The sequence below is a fragment of the Macrobrachium nipponense genome, chromosome 3, assembly GCF_015104395.2.
Source record: "Macrobrachium nipponense isolate FS-2020 chromosome 3, ASM1510439v2, whole genome shotgun sequence".
Lineage (NCBI taxonomy): Eukaryota > Metazoa > Arthropoda > Malacostraca > Decapoda > Palaemonidae > Macrobrachium > Macrobrachium nipponense.
Genome location: NC_087202.1, coordinates 28,658,114 through 28,675,714, shown reverse-complemented (window position 1 = coordinate 28,675,714; position 17,601 = coordinate 28,658,114). Strand labels below are relative to the sequence as shown.

At 42.4% G+C, this 17,601-nt stretch overlaps 1 protein-coding gene across 1 annotated transcript in view; it reads right to left on the bottom strand.

The window, feature by feature from the left end:
• Nucleotides 1–17,601, bottom strand: part of LOC135222179 (uncharacterized) — a 232,737-nt gene that overhangs the window by 149,120 nt on the left and 66,016 nt on the right. Inside the window, exon 3 of the mRNA XM_064260338.1 lies at nucleotides 8,931–8,970. Coding sequence (XP_064116408.1) covers nucleotides 8,931–8,970 — 40 coding nt within the window. The remainder of the gene's footprint in view (nucleotides 1–8,930; nucleotides 8,971–17,601) is intronic.

The window sequence follows — 17,601 nt, the reverse complement described above, 5'->3', positions numbered from 1 at the left end:
ACAAGAGAGGGCCGCACTCGTCGAGGAAAAGGACAGCTTATATTCCGAGTGGGAGGGCCTCCGCCGTCGTAGCGACCCTGTTGCAGCTCCCCCCCTCGTGCCTCAGACGAAGAAAATGGCGCAATAGACAACCCCCAAGGGCGTGGACAACACGAATACATCATCGACTGCCTTCGCCGCCTGGAGGAAAAAGATGCTGAGAAGAAGAACAGGACCATTACCAAGAAACTCGTCGCCCTCAACGGAGGTAAGATACGCCTCCCACAAGGACGTGACGAGTACATCAACCTCACAAGTCACGTCCCAACACCTGACGAAGACAAGATCCTGCGGATGGGCCTCAACTGCCACTTCATCACGCAGCCGAGGCCGATGGATAAACGCTTGGAAATCGAATATCTCCTCGACGGTATCCAGAAGCAAGAGGACCTTGGGAACTTGCGGACGACTGACGCCCTTCAGCCCCTTCTGCTTGCCGAGGCCCTCACCGACCGTGGGAGACTACCGCCAGTGGTATCATCAGCCGTGACCTGAGGAAGCAGCGAAGCAGTTAAGGAAGCGTGAGGACGTCACAGTACGCAGGGCCGATAAAACTGCTGCCTTCGTCCTTATCCAGACTGAGGAAGATTGAAGAAATCCTGGCGGACGGTCCACGAAATTCCGCAGAATCACCAAGAACCCCGTCGACGACATCAAGCGAGAGGCCAACCGAATTATTGAAACGGTCAACGCCGCCCTCAGAACGCCCTGCATTTACCACCCATACGGGTGACCATGACTTAGGCTACATCTATGGGAATGTTAAGACCCATAAACAAGGGAACCCCCTTCGCCCCATAATCAGCCAGATCCCTGCCCCTACGTACCTGTTGGCCAAGAAACTTAACACCATCTTAACCCCGTACGTCCCAGATAGGCACAGCCTGAAGTCGTCGGCCGAGTTCTTGGACGCCCTACGAGCAACGCCCCCCGGAGGATGCATCGCTTCGATGGATGTAGAGTCCCTGTTTACCAACGTCCCCGTTGACGAGACCATACAAATGATTTTGGACAGAGTTTACAGGGACCCCGACACTCCATCCTTAAACATCCCAGAGCATGCCCTTCGAGCCCTGGCTGGAAATCTGCACTAAAGGCCCCCTTTTGCTGATCACCGCAACTACATGTTCACCCAGATCGACGGCGTGGCGATGGGATCTCCCCTTAGGGTCCTTTTCGCCAATTTCTATATGGGTACCGTCGAAGAGAGGGTCTTCCAGATTTCCAGGAAACCGAGGATGTACGTGCGCTACATCGATGACACCTTCGTCTGCGCCGACTCCCAGGATGAGATAGAGCAGCTGCGACGTGCATTCCACGACCACAGCTGCCTCACGTTCACGATTGAACACTGCCAAGATCGCCGCCTCCCCTTCCTTGACGTCCTTGTCGAACAGCGAGATTCCGAATTCAGCATGAGGGTGTACACGAAGCCGACGAACCTGGGAATGTGCATGAACGGTGAGAGTGAGTGCCCTGAGAGGTATAAGCGCTCCACCATCAGCGCCTTCGTCAGGAGGGCCCTCTCACACTGCTCCTCCTGGAATGACACACACAGTGAGTTGGAGCGCGCCGCCCAGGTCTTCGTCGACAATCGTGCTGTTGATGAGTCAATAAGGAAAAGTATGGATGCCTGGTACCACCAGGAACCCCGCCCCAACGTTGCAGAGCCCATCAAGCTTTTCTACAAGGGGCCTTCCACCGGAGGTACAAGGAAGACGAACAAGCCCTCAAAAAGATCATCGAGGAAAACGTCAGCCCAGCCGACCCAGACAGAAATATTAATATAATTATATATTAAAAAGAAGAAGACGAGCAGCCTGGTGATGAGAAAACAAACCCTTCGGCGCCCCTGCAGGATCCCTTGAAGAAGACGAGTGTGGTCTACCGTTACACATGCCCCGTCCAAGGATGCCTCTGCAAATACGTCGGTATGACCTCCATGCGTTTCTCCAAGCGAATCTCCTGCCACGCCCAAGAAGGAGCCATATTCAACCACGCCAGGACTGCTCATAACAAACGGATAAAAAGAAATATTATCCCTAATATCATAATAATAGATCAGACAACAGATCCCCGACGTCTGCGCCTCCTAGAAGCCCTTCATATAGGTAAGGAGAAACCAAACTTAAATATAACTCAAGAAAAGTTTCTCCTTCCCACCGCAGCCCGGAGAGCAGCGAGCGACCCCCCGACGATGCCAGATAATCAGGAGCCCCAACAGGATGAAACGATTCCTGCTACAGACGGAATTCCTGACGTTCATCCCCAGGCACACCACTATGGCGCTCGCACAAGAGAATCCCCAAGACCTTCGAGGCGAGATCCACGGCTTCGCCCAAGACCGGCCCGACCAATGAGAATGCAACTCTAGGTCCGTGCCGCTATAAATACCGTTCCGCAAACTTTCTTGCTACAGTCTCTTCAATCGACTTGTCCGAAGATGACCTACGAGAAGGTCGAAACGTCACGTAATACCAGCTCTACCAGCACCAAACACCAGCCCTTAATCCGAAGACGACCCTGGCCCGAACCGAACTACGCTTACGGAATAATACCGGCACTGACGACGACCCCTGCTTGACCTGGACCTGATATCCTGTTCTAAATAAAAGATTCCTTCAGCATTTACAATTTTTGAAAATTCCCAATATGAATATTGGCCAGTTACTCAGAAACATCGCTGAGCCTGAGAAGCGAATTGTAAGGAAAATAGAAAAAACAATATATAAAATCAACTCGCTTAATTCTGCCATCCTTTTTAACAGTATTATTATTATTATTATCACTATTATTATTAAATAACTGAAATTATCAATAAACATTTACATACTAGTACCATAAAAATTCTTTCATCTCGGTAAAAGAGAGAGAGAGAGAGAGGAGAGAGAGAGAGCGAGAGAGAGAGAGAGAGAGAGAGAGAGAGAGAGAGAGTTTGAGAGAGAGAGAGAGAGAGAGAGAGAGTTAACCTTAATTAAAAGTGACATGGATAGATTAGTATTGTATTTCTTTAAAATACTATCACATAATATGAATTTTGTAATTACAGTTATTATTATTTGAAATTATTAAAAACAAATAGTACAAGTACTATAAAAAATCTCGAGTCTCAGTAAATAAAAGAGAGAGAGAGAGAGAGAGAGGAGAAGAAGGGGGGGAAATTTCATGAGCACTTGATGGCAGCAACAAAACAGCTCCTTCCCCCTCCTGCCACTTAACTTGATACGTATGACAGTTTTAGGACCTGGAGTTAGAGAAAGAAGGCGGATTTCCTTCATTCTTACATAATTTTTAAAATTTATAAGCTAAAATCTTACTAATTCACTATGGTATTTTCTTTAATGAATTGATATTATTGCTGTATAAATTAATATTAATATTTGAAAATAGTAAATCATTTATTTATCATACAAAAAACATACATCTTTGTAGTAGAGAGAGAGAGAGAGAATTATCATTTTTATTATGTGATATCATTTAACCTTATTAAACTTACTAATACAGTATTAATCAAAATTAATATTTGAAAATTAGTAAATCATTTTTGTATCATAAAAAGTATGTAATCATGAAAATAAACATCAAAATACACTAATTAGTGATTATTTTTGTCGGAAAATTCCGCAAATGGGCGAGTCCGTCCGCGAATAATTTCTAGATAGGTTCCAAAGAAAAATCCACGAATGTGTGAGTCCGCGAATCCGGAGAACGCGAATACGGGGGGACCACTGTAAGTAGTGTAAAGGAGGAAAAGTAATATTCTGTTATTGAAAATCTAAAAATTACGTCCATGGTGGTGACAGAATCTATTAATTGTGCTATCCTTGGCACAGCTTGCAGTTCTACAGTGTGTGGTGGTGGTTGGTTAAAAGAATACACAGTCTTTGTTGGATGAGGAAAAATTGCAAATAGAAGAGGAAGAAAGTGAAAAAACATTCAGGTTTGGTGATAGTAATGTTTATAAGTCACTGATGAAAGTAAAATTTCTAGTGAACTGCTCTACCCCCCTTTTATTCAGTAAAAAATCAATGAAGAGAGCAGCACAAATGAAATTGTATTTTGAAAATAATACTGCAGGAATTCATGAAAAAAAGTTGAAATTGAGGTGCACTTCCTCAGGACACTATTGCCTTCCGCAGAGGGATGAGAAAGAAGCCTGGAAGAAAACAGAAGAAATAATGATGACCTTGGGAGATAATGAAAGGGAAAAGAAGATAGGAAAATTGTACTAACAATTTGGGCATCCATCATCTAAAATACTGATTCAGTTGTTGAAGGATGCTGGTGTTACGGATGAAATGTGCTACATGTATGCTGAAGAAGTATCAGATAGTTGTGAGATATGCATGAAATATACGAAAACAGCATCAAGGCCAATTGTTAGTGCAAATATGGCAAGGAGTTCAATGAAGCAGTGGCATTATACCTAAAGGAATACAAACAAGGGGATAGAGTGGTCCCCCCGTATTTGCAGGGGATGCGTACCAGAGCCCCCCGTGAATTGTTAGAACCCACGAATAGTTGGAACCCCTATAATAACGCTGAAAACAGCCTATTTTGTCATTCAAAACTCAAGAAAAACCTGCTAAAAAATTTTACTCTTTTTTTTAATAGTTTTATCACAAAAAGTGCATTTTATGATGAAATTGATAAAAAAAACCCAGGAATTTGTGGATATTTCTCATAGAAAAATAACGTAAATATGCGAATTTTCCATGAATAATGCGCGGAAACGTTCCCGAGAGAAATCCGTGAATGTGTGAGTCAGCGAATCCAGGGAACACGAATACAGGGGGTCTACTGTATCTATTTTCTGCATGCAGTGCATATGGCAACAAGGTTTTCAAAGTCTTGTGTGACAAAAAGTAAAGAACCCAAGGAGATAATACAGAAAATTATGGAAACATGGTTGGGAACTGGTTTGGGATTCCATGTGAAATTCTTGTGTGATAATGGTGGAGAGTGCTAATAACATGCTTCTAGAAATGTGCGAGAACGTGAGAACATGAACATTCAAGTGATGCAAAAAGCAGCATATTCTCCCTTCAGTAATGGCCTGTGTGAGCATAATCACGCAATTATAGACAAAATAGTACAAATTATAGCAGAGCAACCAGAACTGTCTTTAAAAGTGGCATTGGCATGGGCAGTCAATGCTAAAACTTCTCTTTAAATAGTAGGGGATTTTAGCCCTTATCAACTCTTATCTGGGTAAAATCCTAACCTACCATGTGCCATGAATGATGAACTTCTTGCACTGGAGGGTGAAACATCTAGTGAAATGGTTGGCAAACTTCTCATTGCTTGCCAATCTGCAAGAATAGCCTTTATTGCTGCTGAAACTTCAGAGAAAATATGACGGCCACTAAGACACAATCTTAGGACCACTAGTAAAGTCCTTAAGAATGGAGATAAAGTATTTTAAGAGGGAAGAGCTAAAGGAATGGAAAGGACCAACAACATTTATTGGTCAAGATGGCAAAACAGTGATTTTGAAATAAGGTTCAAATACTGTATGAGCACAAGAAACACACATTCAGGAAATACCATACAGTTTTGATAGAAACACTGAAGAGAGAAGAAATGCACTGCTTGATATGTTGAAGGATCAAAAAAAATTAATAATGAGATAGAAGCAGTTATAAATCCAGTGGAAAATGAAAAAAATGAAGAGGAGGAACATGAGCACCACACCAAAGTTGAGGTTATTTCATCTGAAGATAATTTAACAAAGAGAATTCCAAAGATTGGACAGAATAAGATTCTTGCTGAAAGAGCCTGATGAATGGCAGATAGGAAATGATCACAGCCATGTTGGAAAATCTACAGGAAAATATAGTTGTTGGGGAAATATTAAACATAGAGATGGACACAGTATAACAGCCATTGACTGGAGCAGAGATGTAGAAAAATGGGTACCAGTTTCAGAAGATGAAGTGCAGGAACACAATGAAATCGTAATGGCTTGTGAAAACACAGAAAGTCAGGAACTTGATAAAGCAAAAAAAGAAGGACTTAGATGTAAAATGAATAATCCTAAAATAAAAGATCTGATTGAGCCAAACAAATGTCTAAGAAAAGCCTGTACCTTGGAGAGCTGTATGTACTTCCCAGGACTGGGAGACAGTTTTAAGTTTAAGTTGGTTGTGTACAGTGATGCTTCTTATGACAATCTCCCCAATGGATTTAGTAGTGCTGGGGGCTGTGATTTTCTTAGTGGGGAAAAATGGAAATAGTTGTCCTTTATACTGGGAGTCAAAGAAAATAAGAAGGGTTGTAAAAAGCACTCTTGCAGCAAACAATAGCAGCTGCTGAAGCAGTAGATATGGATTACTATCTTGGAAACATGTCCCAAATATTGTATGATGGAAAGAGAAATCTGCCTTTGGAACTCCATATGGATAACCGTTCACTTTATGAGATGTGTACTAGTTAAAAATGTTTCAGAAAAGAGACTGAGAATTGACATAGATATTCTCAAAGAATTGATTCAGAATGGACAGTTCAAAGATATTTTGGGTAGATTCAAAACCACAGTTGTCTGATGTGTTAACCAAAAGGGGGTAAATTCTTTGAGAATTGCTAGTGTGAGTGGATCCCTGAAATCTTAGATTTTATAAGTAGATACTATTTTTTTCCTGTGCCATATAATGCTTGTTGCTTTGGAAGTGGATTTCTTTAGTTTTCTTTCAAAAGAGAGGGAATATGTTAACTCTATTGAGAATGTTTGTGTATGACGTTGCGCTTTGCACTCGTCACTTGTTTGTGAGGTTTGTTTATGTTTCTGTTGTGAGCAGGAAGGGGACCCAAGTGTAATGATGTAGGCACTGGTTAGACTGGATCTCAGAGGAGAACAAAGTAAGATTTTTTATGTCTGCCTTTGATTTATCCTGCCACACTGGTCTACATGATCAACAAAGATCACACCTAGCTCATGAGCCACCTGCTTCTTGAATTTAGGCAATCTTAAAGTTATCATTAACAAATTTATGGGCTATGGAAGTAATGGAGACTCTTTCCCGTCTGATTCCTTCAAATCAATGGCGCATAATACTGATGCTCACCATGAGTGAATCCATCCACTAAAGGCTAACATAGTGGTCACATATACCTTTGTTAGAAATCTGTTTATAATTGCTCAACTATATTTCCATCATCTCAAGGTATTCCACAAGATGCCTTTAACTGCCTCCTACAGCAGCTACTGACAGAGAAGGGTAGAATAGAGACCACCAAAGATGCTCAAGAGCTGTGAAAGTTATACACTGCAGTCATCGACTCCTCCACAGAAGAGGTTCAAAAGCTCTGATTGGGATATGCTGCCAACGGAGCAGGGGTAGAAGCAAGACCATTGAAAAGGCTCCAAAGCTATGAGAGATATATGCTGCACTTGTCGACTCCATCACAGAGGGGGTTCCAAAGCTTTCATAGGGATATGCTGCCAACAAAGCAGGGGTATAAGCAAGACCACCGAAGAGGCTCCAAAGCTGTGAGATGTATACACTACAGCCATTGACTCACACGGATCAAGGTACCATAAAAACTGAAGTGGTAACACTGAAACAGCCAGAGGAAAGCAGCAGGGCTGGCAACTGTCAAGGTGGATGACATGGTAAGCACGAGGACAGGAAATTGACTAATAGACCACCAAAGGTTGATACTCCTGGAGGGCCTAGTAAGTTCAGATGCCAGCCAACTTCAAAGCCTTCGAACCTGAAATAAAATAAATATATTATTCTTACCTCATGGGGGGGCGACCCCCAACCCCAAGTGAGATTCTTCTTCCAAGACTTCCAAAGTCGTTCACAACACAGGAGCACAATGGAAGAATGGAAAGGGGTAAAACCTTCCAAGAAAGATGCAAACAGAAGAAGAAAGAATGCGTAGCAAGAACCAGGAGGAGACTGATGAGTGGCCATCAAAGGAGAAAACCCCTTTCAAGATGCATCATCTCCCTCCTATTATAGTTTCCTCCCAGCAAAAAAACCTCCACTGCTCATGAGTCCAAGAATGACAATCAGAACAAACCACCCCCACCCCAGAGACAGAGCAAGAAACAAGACAGGAACTCCCACTGGAGGGAAAGTCAGGAATGAACTCTCCAAGATCTTGTGACATGAACTTCCCATGTTGAGGGAGAGGGGTAAAAACTTGCAAACTGTACGAAACCCTCATCTGGAAACCAAAAAACTTTTTGTGTTGATCTTCTCCATCTACACAACATCTGAAAGACTAAGACATTACAACATTCCAAGAAAATGTATAATCTAAAATGAAAAAAAAAAACATTGTATTTAAGAAAACAAATACATAAAACCAATTAAAATGATTGATAGGCAGTCCCCGCAGGGTGCTGATAAGCGAAAACCGCCATTAACCAAAACCTGGTGATTAATGGCGCTTATGGCATCGATATCTGGTTAATGGTGCTGATAATCGGTCAATGGCTCCTCCTTTAGGTATTTAGGTATGTTATGGTGCCATACCTCTATCATTGGCACCTTATGGCACTGGTACCAAGATTAAGTGAATATATCATAATACTGGAGACAGAAAAACATGATGAACTGTTTCAATATATATACTTATATCAATATACAAAAGGCACAAACAAAAATAAACGCAGAAGAGAAAGACGATCGGCAAGACAAAAAGAATTCATGCCTCATCAAGACTGTGACCAAAAGTAAGCTGCGTAGATTTGAGTGCGCTCCTACTTGGTGGGCAGTACTTCTACCCCTACCTTCAATAACTGTTACCATAACCACCTTGCAAAAAATTTAACAGCCAGGGTTCCAGCTCACTGAAAGTTAATCTCGTATGTAAAGACTGAGGGTTTATATTCATGTAGGAACAATTCTAAATTTAAAAATAAAAGCTAGTCTACTTACTTTATCATGCGAAGGGAGAGGAATAGTATCAGATTTGAAACTGCAAAAAAGAAAAATAAATTACAAATTCAGTCTTATAAAGAAATAATAATACCATATGATTCGGTCTTACGAAGAAATAGTAATACCATATGATACAACTTAAAAAATAGTTTCATAAATAAATACTGATCTAAATTTAATATTCCCACAAAAATATAAAATTTTTTCTGATACACACAAATATACCGTTATTCACATATTCAAATATACCTTTACTATTTAAATATTTTGGACAGTAGCCTAAATTCACAATTCAAAACAATACTTCTTTAGTGGTGGTTAAATAGAATATGATGTAGCCTTTCTTCACCCGGTACCTTTACCTATTGCTTAACCCTTAAATGCTGAGCCGCTATTTACCAAAGTGTCTCTCGTATGCTGGCAGCGTTCGGGAGTTAGCGCCGAAGCAGAATTTTTTTTTTTTTTTAAATCACAGCACGCTTAGTTTTTAAGATTAAGAGTTCATTTTTGGCTCCTTTTTTTTGTCATTGCCTGAAGTTTAGTATGCAACCATCAGAAATGAAAAAAAATATATCATCATCATATACTAGTATAAATACTGGAATATATGACAGCACGAAAAAAATATATATAATTGTATACAAATCGCGCTGTGAGCAAATAGGTTAAAGCTAATGAGTTAATTTTGTTGTCGTTGTATTGTACACTAAATTGCAATGATTTCAGTATGTAACACAGAGAAAATATTATCACAAAAGGATGCATAAATTCGTAATGCGCGGACGTAAGAAAAAAAAATTTCTTTTTTAAATTCACCATAAATTGAAAGATTGTGCTAGAGACTTCCCGTTTGTTGTGAAATGAAGGTAATTGATTGAATATTACTAGATTGTAAGTGTTTTAGCTTACAATTTCAGTTTTCGACCATTTCGGTCAAGTCAAAGTTGACCGAAGGTCGAAATTTTGGCACTTATCGTGATTTATATGAAAATATTTCAAAACTGATAAAAGCTACAACCATGAGTTATATTTTGTTGTATTCTACATGAAATTGCACACATTTTCATATATAAAACTTTATGTAACGGCTAATATAAAATGGTGCAAACATTATGACAAACTGATGAAAGAATTTCTGATTTTTCAGCAGTTACCGCACGGGTGTAAGGAAAAAGTTTTTTTCAAAAATTCACCATAAATTGAAATATTGTGCTAGATACTTCCAATTTCTTGCAAAATGAAGATAAATGATTTAATATTGCTAGAATGTAAGAGTTTTAGCTTACAATTGCGTTTTTCGACAGTTTCGGTCGAGTCAAGTTGACTGAAGGTTGAAATTTTGGCACTTATCATGATTTATGTGAAAATATTTCAAAACTGATAATAGCTACAACCATGGGTTGTTTTTCGTTGTATTCTACATGAAATTGCGCACATTTTCATATATAAAACTATGTAATGGCTAATATGAAATGTTGCAAAAATTACGACAAAGTGACAAAAGAATTTCTGAGATGTGTCGCTGATGCTTTTTAGTGCGAGAAGAAAAAAATTCGCGCATGCGTGCCTGGGTAACGCTTGTAAACAAAACAACAGCTTGATCCGTGGACTCCCAGCATCCCTCAAGGCACACAATTTAAAATTTTTCGCAAACTAGGCCTATAACTATTTTTCCGCAAATATGTAAAAAAAACTTTTTGTAGTAGACATATCGTACGTCAATTAAGCACCCGACAGACAATTTCAGTCGACTTATAATACGTCCAGTCGGCGTTTAAGGGTTAACAATGCACAGCAAGAAGTGTTGCATTATAGTACTGTGAAAAGGGACGAACAGAAGTACTTGTATAACAAATAGTTTGTGAAATTGAATACAAAATGCTTATGAAAGCTTTTGCTCTTTCCAATTAACAAGACAATCTAAATGGAGGGCAACTGTATTATACTTCTCCTAATTCAAATGTAAAGAACAATGGGACACATAACCCATTCCCTTAAGCTAGGAAAAGCTCCACAGTATTAAGAAAGGAAACCATAAGTTTCATCCTAAAATAACATGAAAAATCTTCACTTACACAACATCTAAAAGATTAAAACAGTAGAACATTCCAAGAAATGTGTAGTCTAAAATAAAACAAATTGTGTGTTCAAGAATACACAAAACAAATTCAAATCATATAAATGAAAATAGAGCAGACACAATTACAGCCTCCTGGCTGGACCATTACATCACATCTCCACAGCTTCATGATTCTATTATCACCTGCCATATTCGCTACGATCTTGCAACGAGCTACAATCACATCCCATTACATGTGTTATTCAGTCCCCCATCCCTCCCTACCGTGAACCCATTAACAGACCACCCACCAGCTGTAAACTGGGGTTTTAAAAACCAACAGAAAACCAAATACTTTAGGGCGACCACAGAAACCAGGTTGTGGTCAATAATTCAACTGGTAGACGCCTTATTTTGTATACTAACACAAATTGTAGAAATGACCACCACAGGAGGGATCTGAACGAATTCTATTCAAACACAATTTCTGCTATGCTTGCTTCAGGCAGGGCTACCTTTAGATTTCATCAAGGAAATTCTTGTACAGGCAGTCCCCAGCTTACACGACAGGTTCGGCTTACGACGTTCCAAGGTTACGGCACTTTTCAATTATGTTCATCAGAAATTATTTCCAGATTTACGGCGCATGTTCCAGGGTTACAGCAATTACAACACCAATCTGATGAAAGAAATGACTCCAAAAATGCAAAATAATCAATATTTAAAGGTTTTTTTAAGAAAAATGCAGTAAAAATGCAGTTTACATAGTTTTTAATACACCAAAAGCATTAAAAGTAAGTTTTTCTTAGGATTTTTTACAATTTTCCAGCTTATGACGCATCTCAAGAATGGAACCCCCATCATAAGCCAGGAACTGCCTGTAATATACTAGGATGGAACGACTTGGTTAAAGATCTGTATTCATACTCACGAGAAATATTTTTACTGTGGAGGCAAAATGGTAGCCCAAAGGAAAGACACTGCATTACTAATGAGACAGACGAGAGCGCAGTTCAAACTTGCTCTTAAGCACTGCAGATTAGATGAAAATCAGCTAAGAGCTGATGCAATCTCTGGAAACTTAGAACCTGGTGATTATCCTCGTCTTTGGAAAGATATTCAGTCCTTAAATACCAAAACTAAAAAGCTGTCAGAGAATAGGGGAAGCAGTCGGTGATGAGGCTATCGCAAGTATGTGGGGCAATCACTTCAGCAATATCCTGAATTGCATAAACGATCAAGACTCCCGAAGGGATGTAGATAACCTCCTCACTGATAATATTCAATTTCATTTTGCAGATTGTATTACACCAGGTAACATCAGCAATGCCATAAACAGCCTACCTGATAATAAATGGCCCGGCTGCAATGGTCTTCCCTCAGAAGCTTTCAAATTCTGCCACCTGATAATCTACATTTTGCTAGTTACCCTATTCAAGGCGTGCATTATTCACCAATTTCTTCCAGACTCCCTACTCTTAGTCCACTTGATACCATAAATCAAAAACAAGCTACAGGATGTAGATGACCCTGGCAATCACAACGATCGCACCGAAGTTACTTGAGTCAGTTCTTCTAGTGAGACTTTTCCCCTTTGTACACACCACTGATAATTAGTTCAAATTTAAAGCAAACCACCCAACCGACACCTGCATCTACATACTGAAAGAACTGCTGAACTATTACCTATCATCAGCCTCTCCTGTTTTCCTATGTTTGGTGGACGTGAGAAAAGCATTTGACAGAGTAAACTACCAGAAGCTCTTCCTGAAGCAGCATAAAAGAGGCACACCCCTATATTTAAATGGCATTTTATATTGCTGGTTCTCCACACAGCAATTCTGTGTCAAATGAGGTAACGTATTGTCGCACACCTTCAGCTCCCTAAACAGGCTTCGGATAGGGGGCATTCTCTCTCCATACCTGTTTAAATACGTACACTGATGGCTTGAATGTCAAACTGAACTCACTCATAATTGGATGCACTGTCAATGAAACGACTATAAATAACCTCTGTTATGCCGATGATAGTTCCGCGCTGGACGAGTGGTTTTTGCGCTCGGCTGCCAATCAGGTGGTCCGAAGTTCGATTTCCAGCTCTGCCAACGTGGAATCAGAGGAGTTTATTTCTGGTGATAGAAAATCATTTCTCAATATAGTGTGGTTCGGATCCCACAATAAGCTGTAGGTCCCGTTGCTAGGTGACCAATTGGTTCCTAGCCAAGTAAAAATATCTAATCCTTCGGGCCAGCCCTAGGAGAGCTGTTAATCAGCTCAGTGGTCTGGTAAAACTAATATATACTTACTTACTTTACGCCGACGATATGGTTCCGATTTCCCCATCACTTGCCGCCAATATGCAGAGGAATTTGATATCCTATACAACAGAACCAAGACCCCGTGCATGTCGCTGCTCCTGAGATCACTTAAGCAAATTGCAGCACCACAAATTTTCCTTGGAAATCATCGGTTGGAAATCATGTACGAATTTCTGTATTTGGGTCACATTATCACAGGCGACCTAAAAGATACGGCAGACATAGGACAAAGGCGTTGTAAACTATGTGCAACTGGAAAATGATAGCAAGGAGGTTTGCCTTCTGTCACCAAGACTTGAAACTGCTGCTTTTCCCCTCATATTGCTACAGCATCTGTGGGTGCTCCCTGTGGATGAACTACACCAGGGAGACTATGAGACGTATCACTGTTGTTCATAATGACATTTTGAGACCCCTCACAAACACTCCTCACTACCACTTCGCCACACAGATGTTCACAGAAAACCCCATGGTCAGTTTAAAAATCATTGTACGGCAAACAATGTCCAGTCTGATCAACCGACTGCGAAAAAGCAGCAATTCGCTCATACAAAGCATCCTAAGATGGGAAAATGAGGCATTTGTTCCCTAAATGAGAATCTCTGTTTTTGCAAAATGTCATCTGCAGAATCTGTCATTATTATTGTACTGCTATGATTGTTGTCATTACTGGTATTTTCCTTTTTTCATTATTACTGTGATTATAATCAGTATATTTCTGGGCTCAGCTCGTGTCGCTGCGCGAAATATCCTTTAATCTATTATTTCTAGGGTAAATGTACTAACACATACCAGAGAATAAATAAAATAAAGAAAAAGGTCAGTATAACTGACTCGCTCACCCTCCAGGAGGGTGTCGGTATGAACACTAGGCGAGTGAGACCACTACCACGAGCCAAATGCCAATAGAAATCTCCCACTACAAAATCCCTCCAAGAGGGGAGCCGACCCACAGAGTGAGCAGCTCGTACTACTACTACTCCATCCCATGCTGCCGACTGCTGCGCCTCTGGTGGCCATCCTTTCAAGTTAGCGCACACGAGTCGGTTGTGATATTTTTCCTCTCTGTGTTTTTTGTGCCCTTTCATTGGATTTTCTATTATGGAGCGTGCAGCTATCGCAGCAGCTAAGTTAAGTACTCAGTATTTACGGTTAGTTGGTTTTTTCCGGCCCTGAGACAGTATTTGCCGTTTTTTAGGTATAAATACGATCTCGGGGTCGGAAGCATGGCAGCATGGTTCTGCCTCGTGATGGGTTCGTTCTTGGTCTCCCATACCTAGAACATCCCCTTATTTATCTTCGCTCTATATGATTATCCGCTTTACTTAGGGTACGGTCTACTCAGGTTTGTCATGCATGCATGTATTTTACCTTACGTAGGCTTCTTCTATCCAGACCCTAGTCCAGGTTCTTAGTATCGGCCTCTGACTAGCTTTGAGTGGTAGACTTGCCTTCGGGTTAGTCGTACACTCCTGGATTTTTTCTCCTGCTATATTGTTTTCTTTCTTTCATTTTATTTATTTTTACTGTGTATTTTATTATTGTTAGGTTAGTTAGGCGTCTGGCTTAGCCTAGGTCCTGGCTCTTTGAGCCTATACTACCGCTCATCAGTTCGGTTGCTTCCCTATAGCATCTCTCTGATCAGTTGGTTTGGCCCAGTGGGCTTATTTGCTACCGCTTTTCAGTTCAGTATGCTTCCCGATAGCATTTCTCTGATCAGTGGTTGTCCTAGGCTTAGTTGTCGTATTTGGTCTTACCGCCTCGTGGTCACTTCGTGATCACGGGTCAGCCAGACGCCTGTCCAGTCATTCTCCCCCCCCCTCCCGCTCTTCCATAGAGTCGGGCGGGGGTGGGTCGGTCTGCCCATGCTCGCTCCACATACCCGAGCCTGCCTCCCTCTCTCCCCTCAGGCGGAGGGGCTAGGGAGTCGGGACAGACCCAGACTGGTCTCGACCTCTCCGGCTTCTCGGTCCGGCCGGTTGGTACGGAGTGGGGGGTACTGGCCTTGCCACCCTCCGCGCTACCTTGTCGCTCCGGGCTAGCTTGAGCCTGTATGTCTTCTCGCCCTTTCCCACCTTACTAGGGCTCCTTCCTGATCGGAGTCCTGGTATCCAGCGGAAAGTTGTTAGTCCACCCAGTAGGGTGGACCGGAGCATACAGTGGGTCTCTGCTAACCTTACCGTTTTGCTGAGTTACTACACTCCGCTACGCACTGGACTTAGTCCGGTTTGCTTGTGTGTTAGGTTTAAGTTATCTATAAGTTTATCTTAAGTACCTTAAACCATACCCCCCTCCTTCCCCCCCTTACATGTCTTACCGGATCTCTCCAGGGATTATAGCATCCCTTCAGGCGATGCAGGGAGGGGTTATGCCCAAATTTTTTCCGAGCTCCGGCATGCATCGGAGTTCTTCTGTCCTTTAGACTGTAAGTGATGTTTTTTAAGATACTCATGTGTCTTCCCACTTACAGGCCACCAACTGTGAGCATCCGGGATGTTCCGCCACACTTCAGGACCCTTGTGGACACGAAGTTTGCCGGTCCCATGCTCCATGCGCGACTCCGCTCGGGGACATCCAGGTCTGGTACCATGAGACGTGTACCATATGTTACGATCTGGTGAGCCAGCTTTTGGAAGGGGTAAGTTTTCCATCTCCAGTAGCTGCTCCGCTTCTATTTTAGCGCTTAAGTTTTCATCATTTACTTTAACTTAAGGCATTTAATTTAAGTTATACTTTAAGTTTTAGTTTTAAGTGATTCTTAAATCTAAACTACGCCCTCTCTTCCAGGCTCCGGCAGTAAGGGATACCGCACTGGCTACCCTGCGGGCCTGGGTCGGCGGTTTTGGGAAAAACGCCGCCAAGGGACAGCCCTACATCCTGGAGAAGCGGTTGGCATTATTAATCTTCCCCGGAGGCAAGGCGACAGGATACGTCGACCCGGTAGAGGCGGATCCGACTATCGCCTTCATCCAACAACAGCTGGCTACCTCATTAACTGATCAAGACCAGGATATCTCTACGGATGTCGCGACCCTAGATATTAATGTTGAGCCTATGGTAGGTATAGACGACCTGCTGGTCGAGGTAGGTACGGTGGACACCCAAGGGTCACCCTTGGGCGTAACTGCTTCTTCTACTCCTGCAACCTCTCCATCCTTCCAAGGCTTTACGGGTGACGAAATATATTCTCCTCCTGGAGCTTCGGTTAGACCTAAGGTCAAGACTAAAGTGATGACCTTGACTAAGACGTCGTCGTCGTCTAAGAAGACGACTTCGGCTTCATCCTCCTCCCGTAAGTCTCCGGCTGGGAATCCCGGTAGCAACCAGGTCTAAAGCTTCTAGCTCCGGCTCTAAGTCCTCGAGGAGTAAATCCTCCAGAGAGAGATCTCGCACTCCGGCAGAGTCACCAGTTCCGCTACCGTTGGTTCCGATTCAGAGCCTCCCCTCCACCTCCGCAGCAGCTCCGGCGGTTTGGACTCCAATGCTGGCCTGTTGCAACAGGTGGGTGACCTGGTTGGGTCCTTAAAGAGTAGCATGGAGCAAATGATCTCTCGTCTGTCGGATAGGATTACTTCCCAGGACTCCATTATAGCCGGGCTGAGAGAAGCTCCTCTAGCCTCTCCTCCACTGTCCAACACAAGTGGATCTCAACTTCCTCCGTATGACTCACTACCTCAGTTCTCTATGAACAATCCGTGGAGAGTAGCGTCATACGCCCCCTTCCAGGACGGTCTCATCTCTATACCGGAATTTGGGACTCGAAGAATAGAGGACTTCGAGTTCTTCCCGGAAGACCTCCAGCCTCCGTTCATAGGCTACGCAAGGCTCACGCCTTCGGCTATGGTGCGGGACGATAAGGTTCCTAAGGAGACAGTCCTCTACTCACGAGACCAGGCTCAGAGAGAATGGCTCAGGTGTTTAGAGGACATGGATTGTTCTAACACCAAGATACAACCGTTTAAGAGTCCCTTTACCATTTTCACAATGGATGAGAGTAACCCGCTCCCCCGTTCCTAACCAAGATCGCGAGGTGGTCGACCATCCCAGCGGCCCAGAAGGGGGAACCTATACCGCAGTTGAAGGAAGCAGATCCCACATCTCCGTTGCTCCCCTCAGTTGGAGAATTGTGGGAAGACTTGCCGAACACATTCTCAGCTGGCAAACTCAAACCGGACTGTGCTATGGAGCAGTTTGGTGAAAAGCTACCCAGGCTCCCAGATAGCCTTATTCAGGCTGAATTTGACGCAAAATCGCGACTAGCCAGATCCATCAATTCTATGGCTATGTCTGA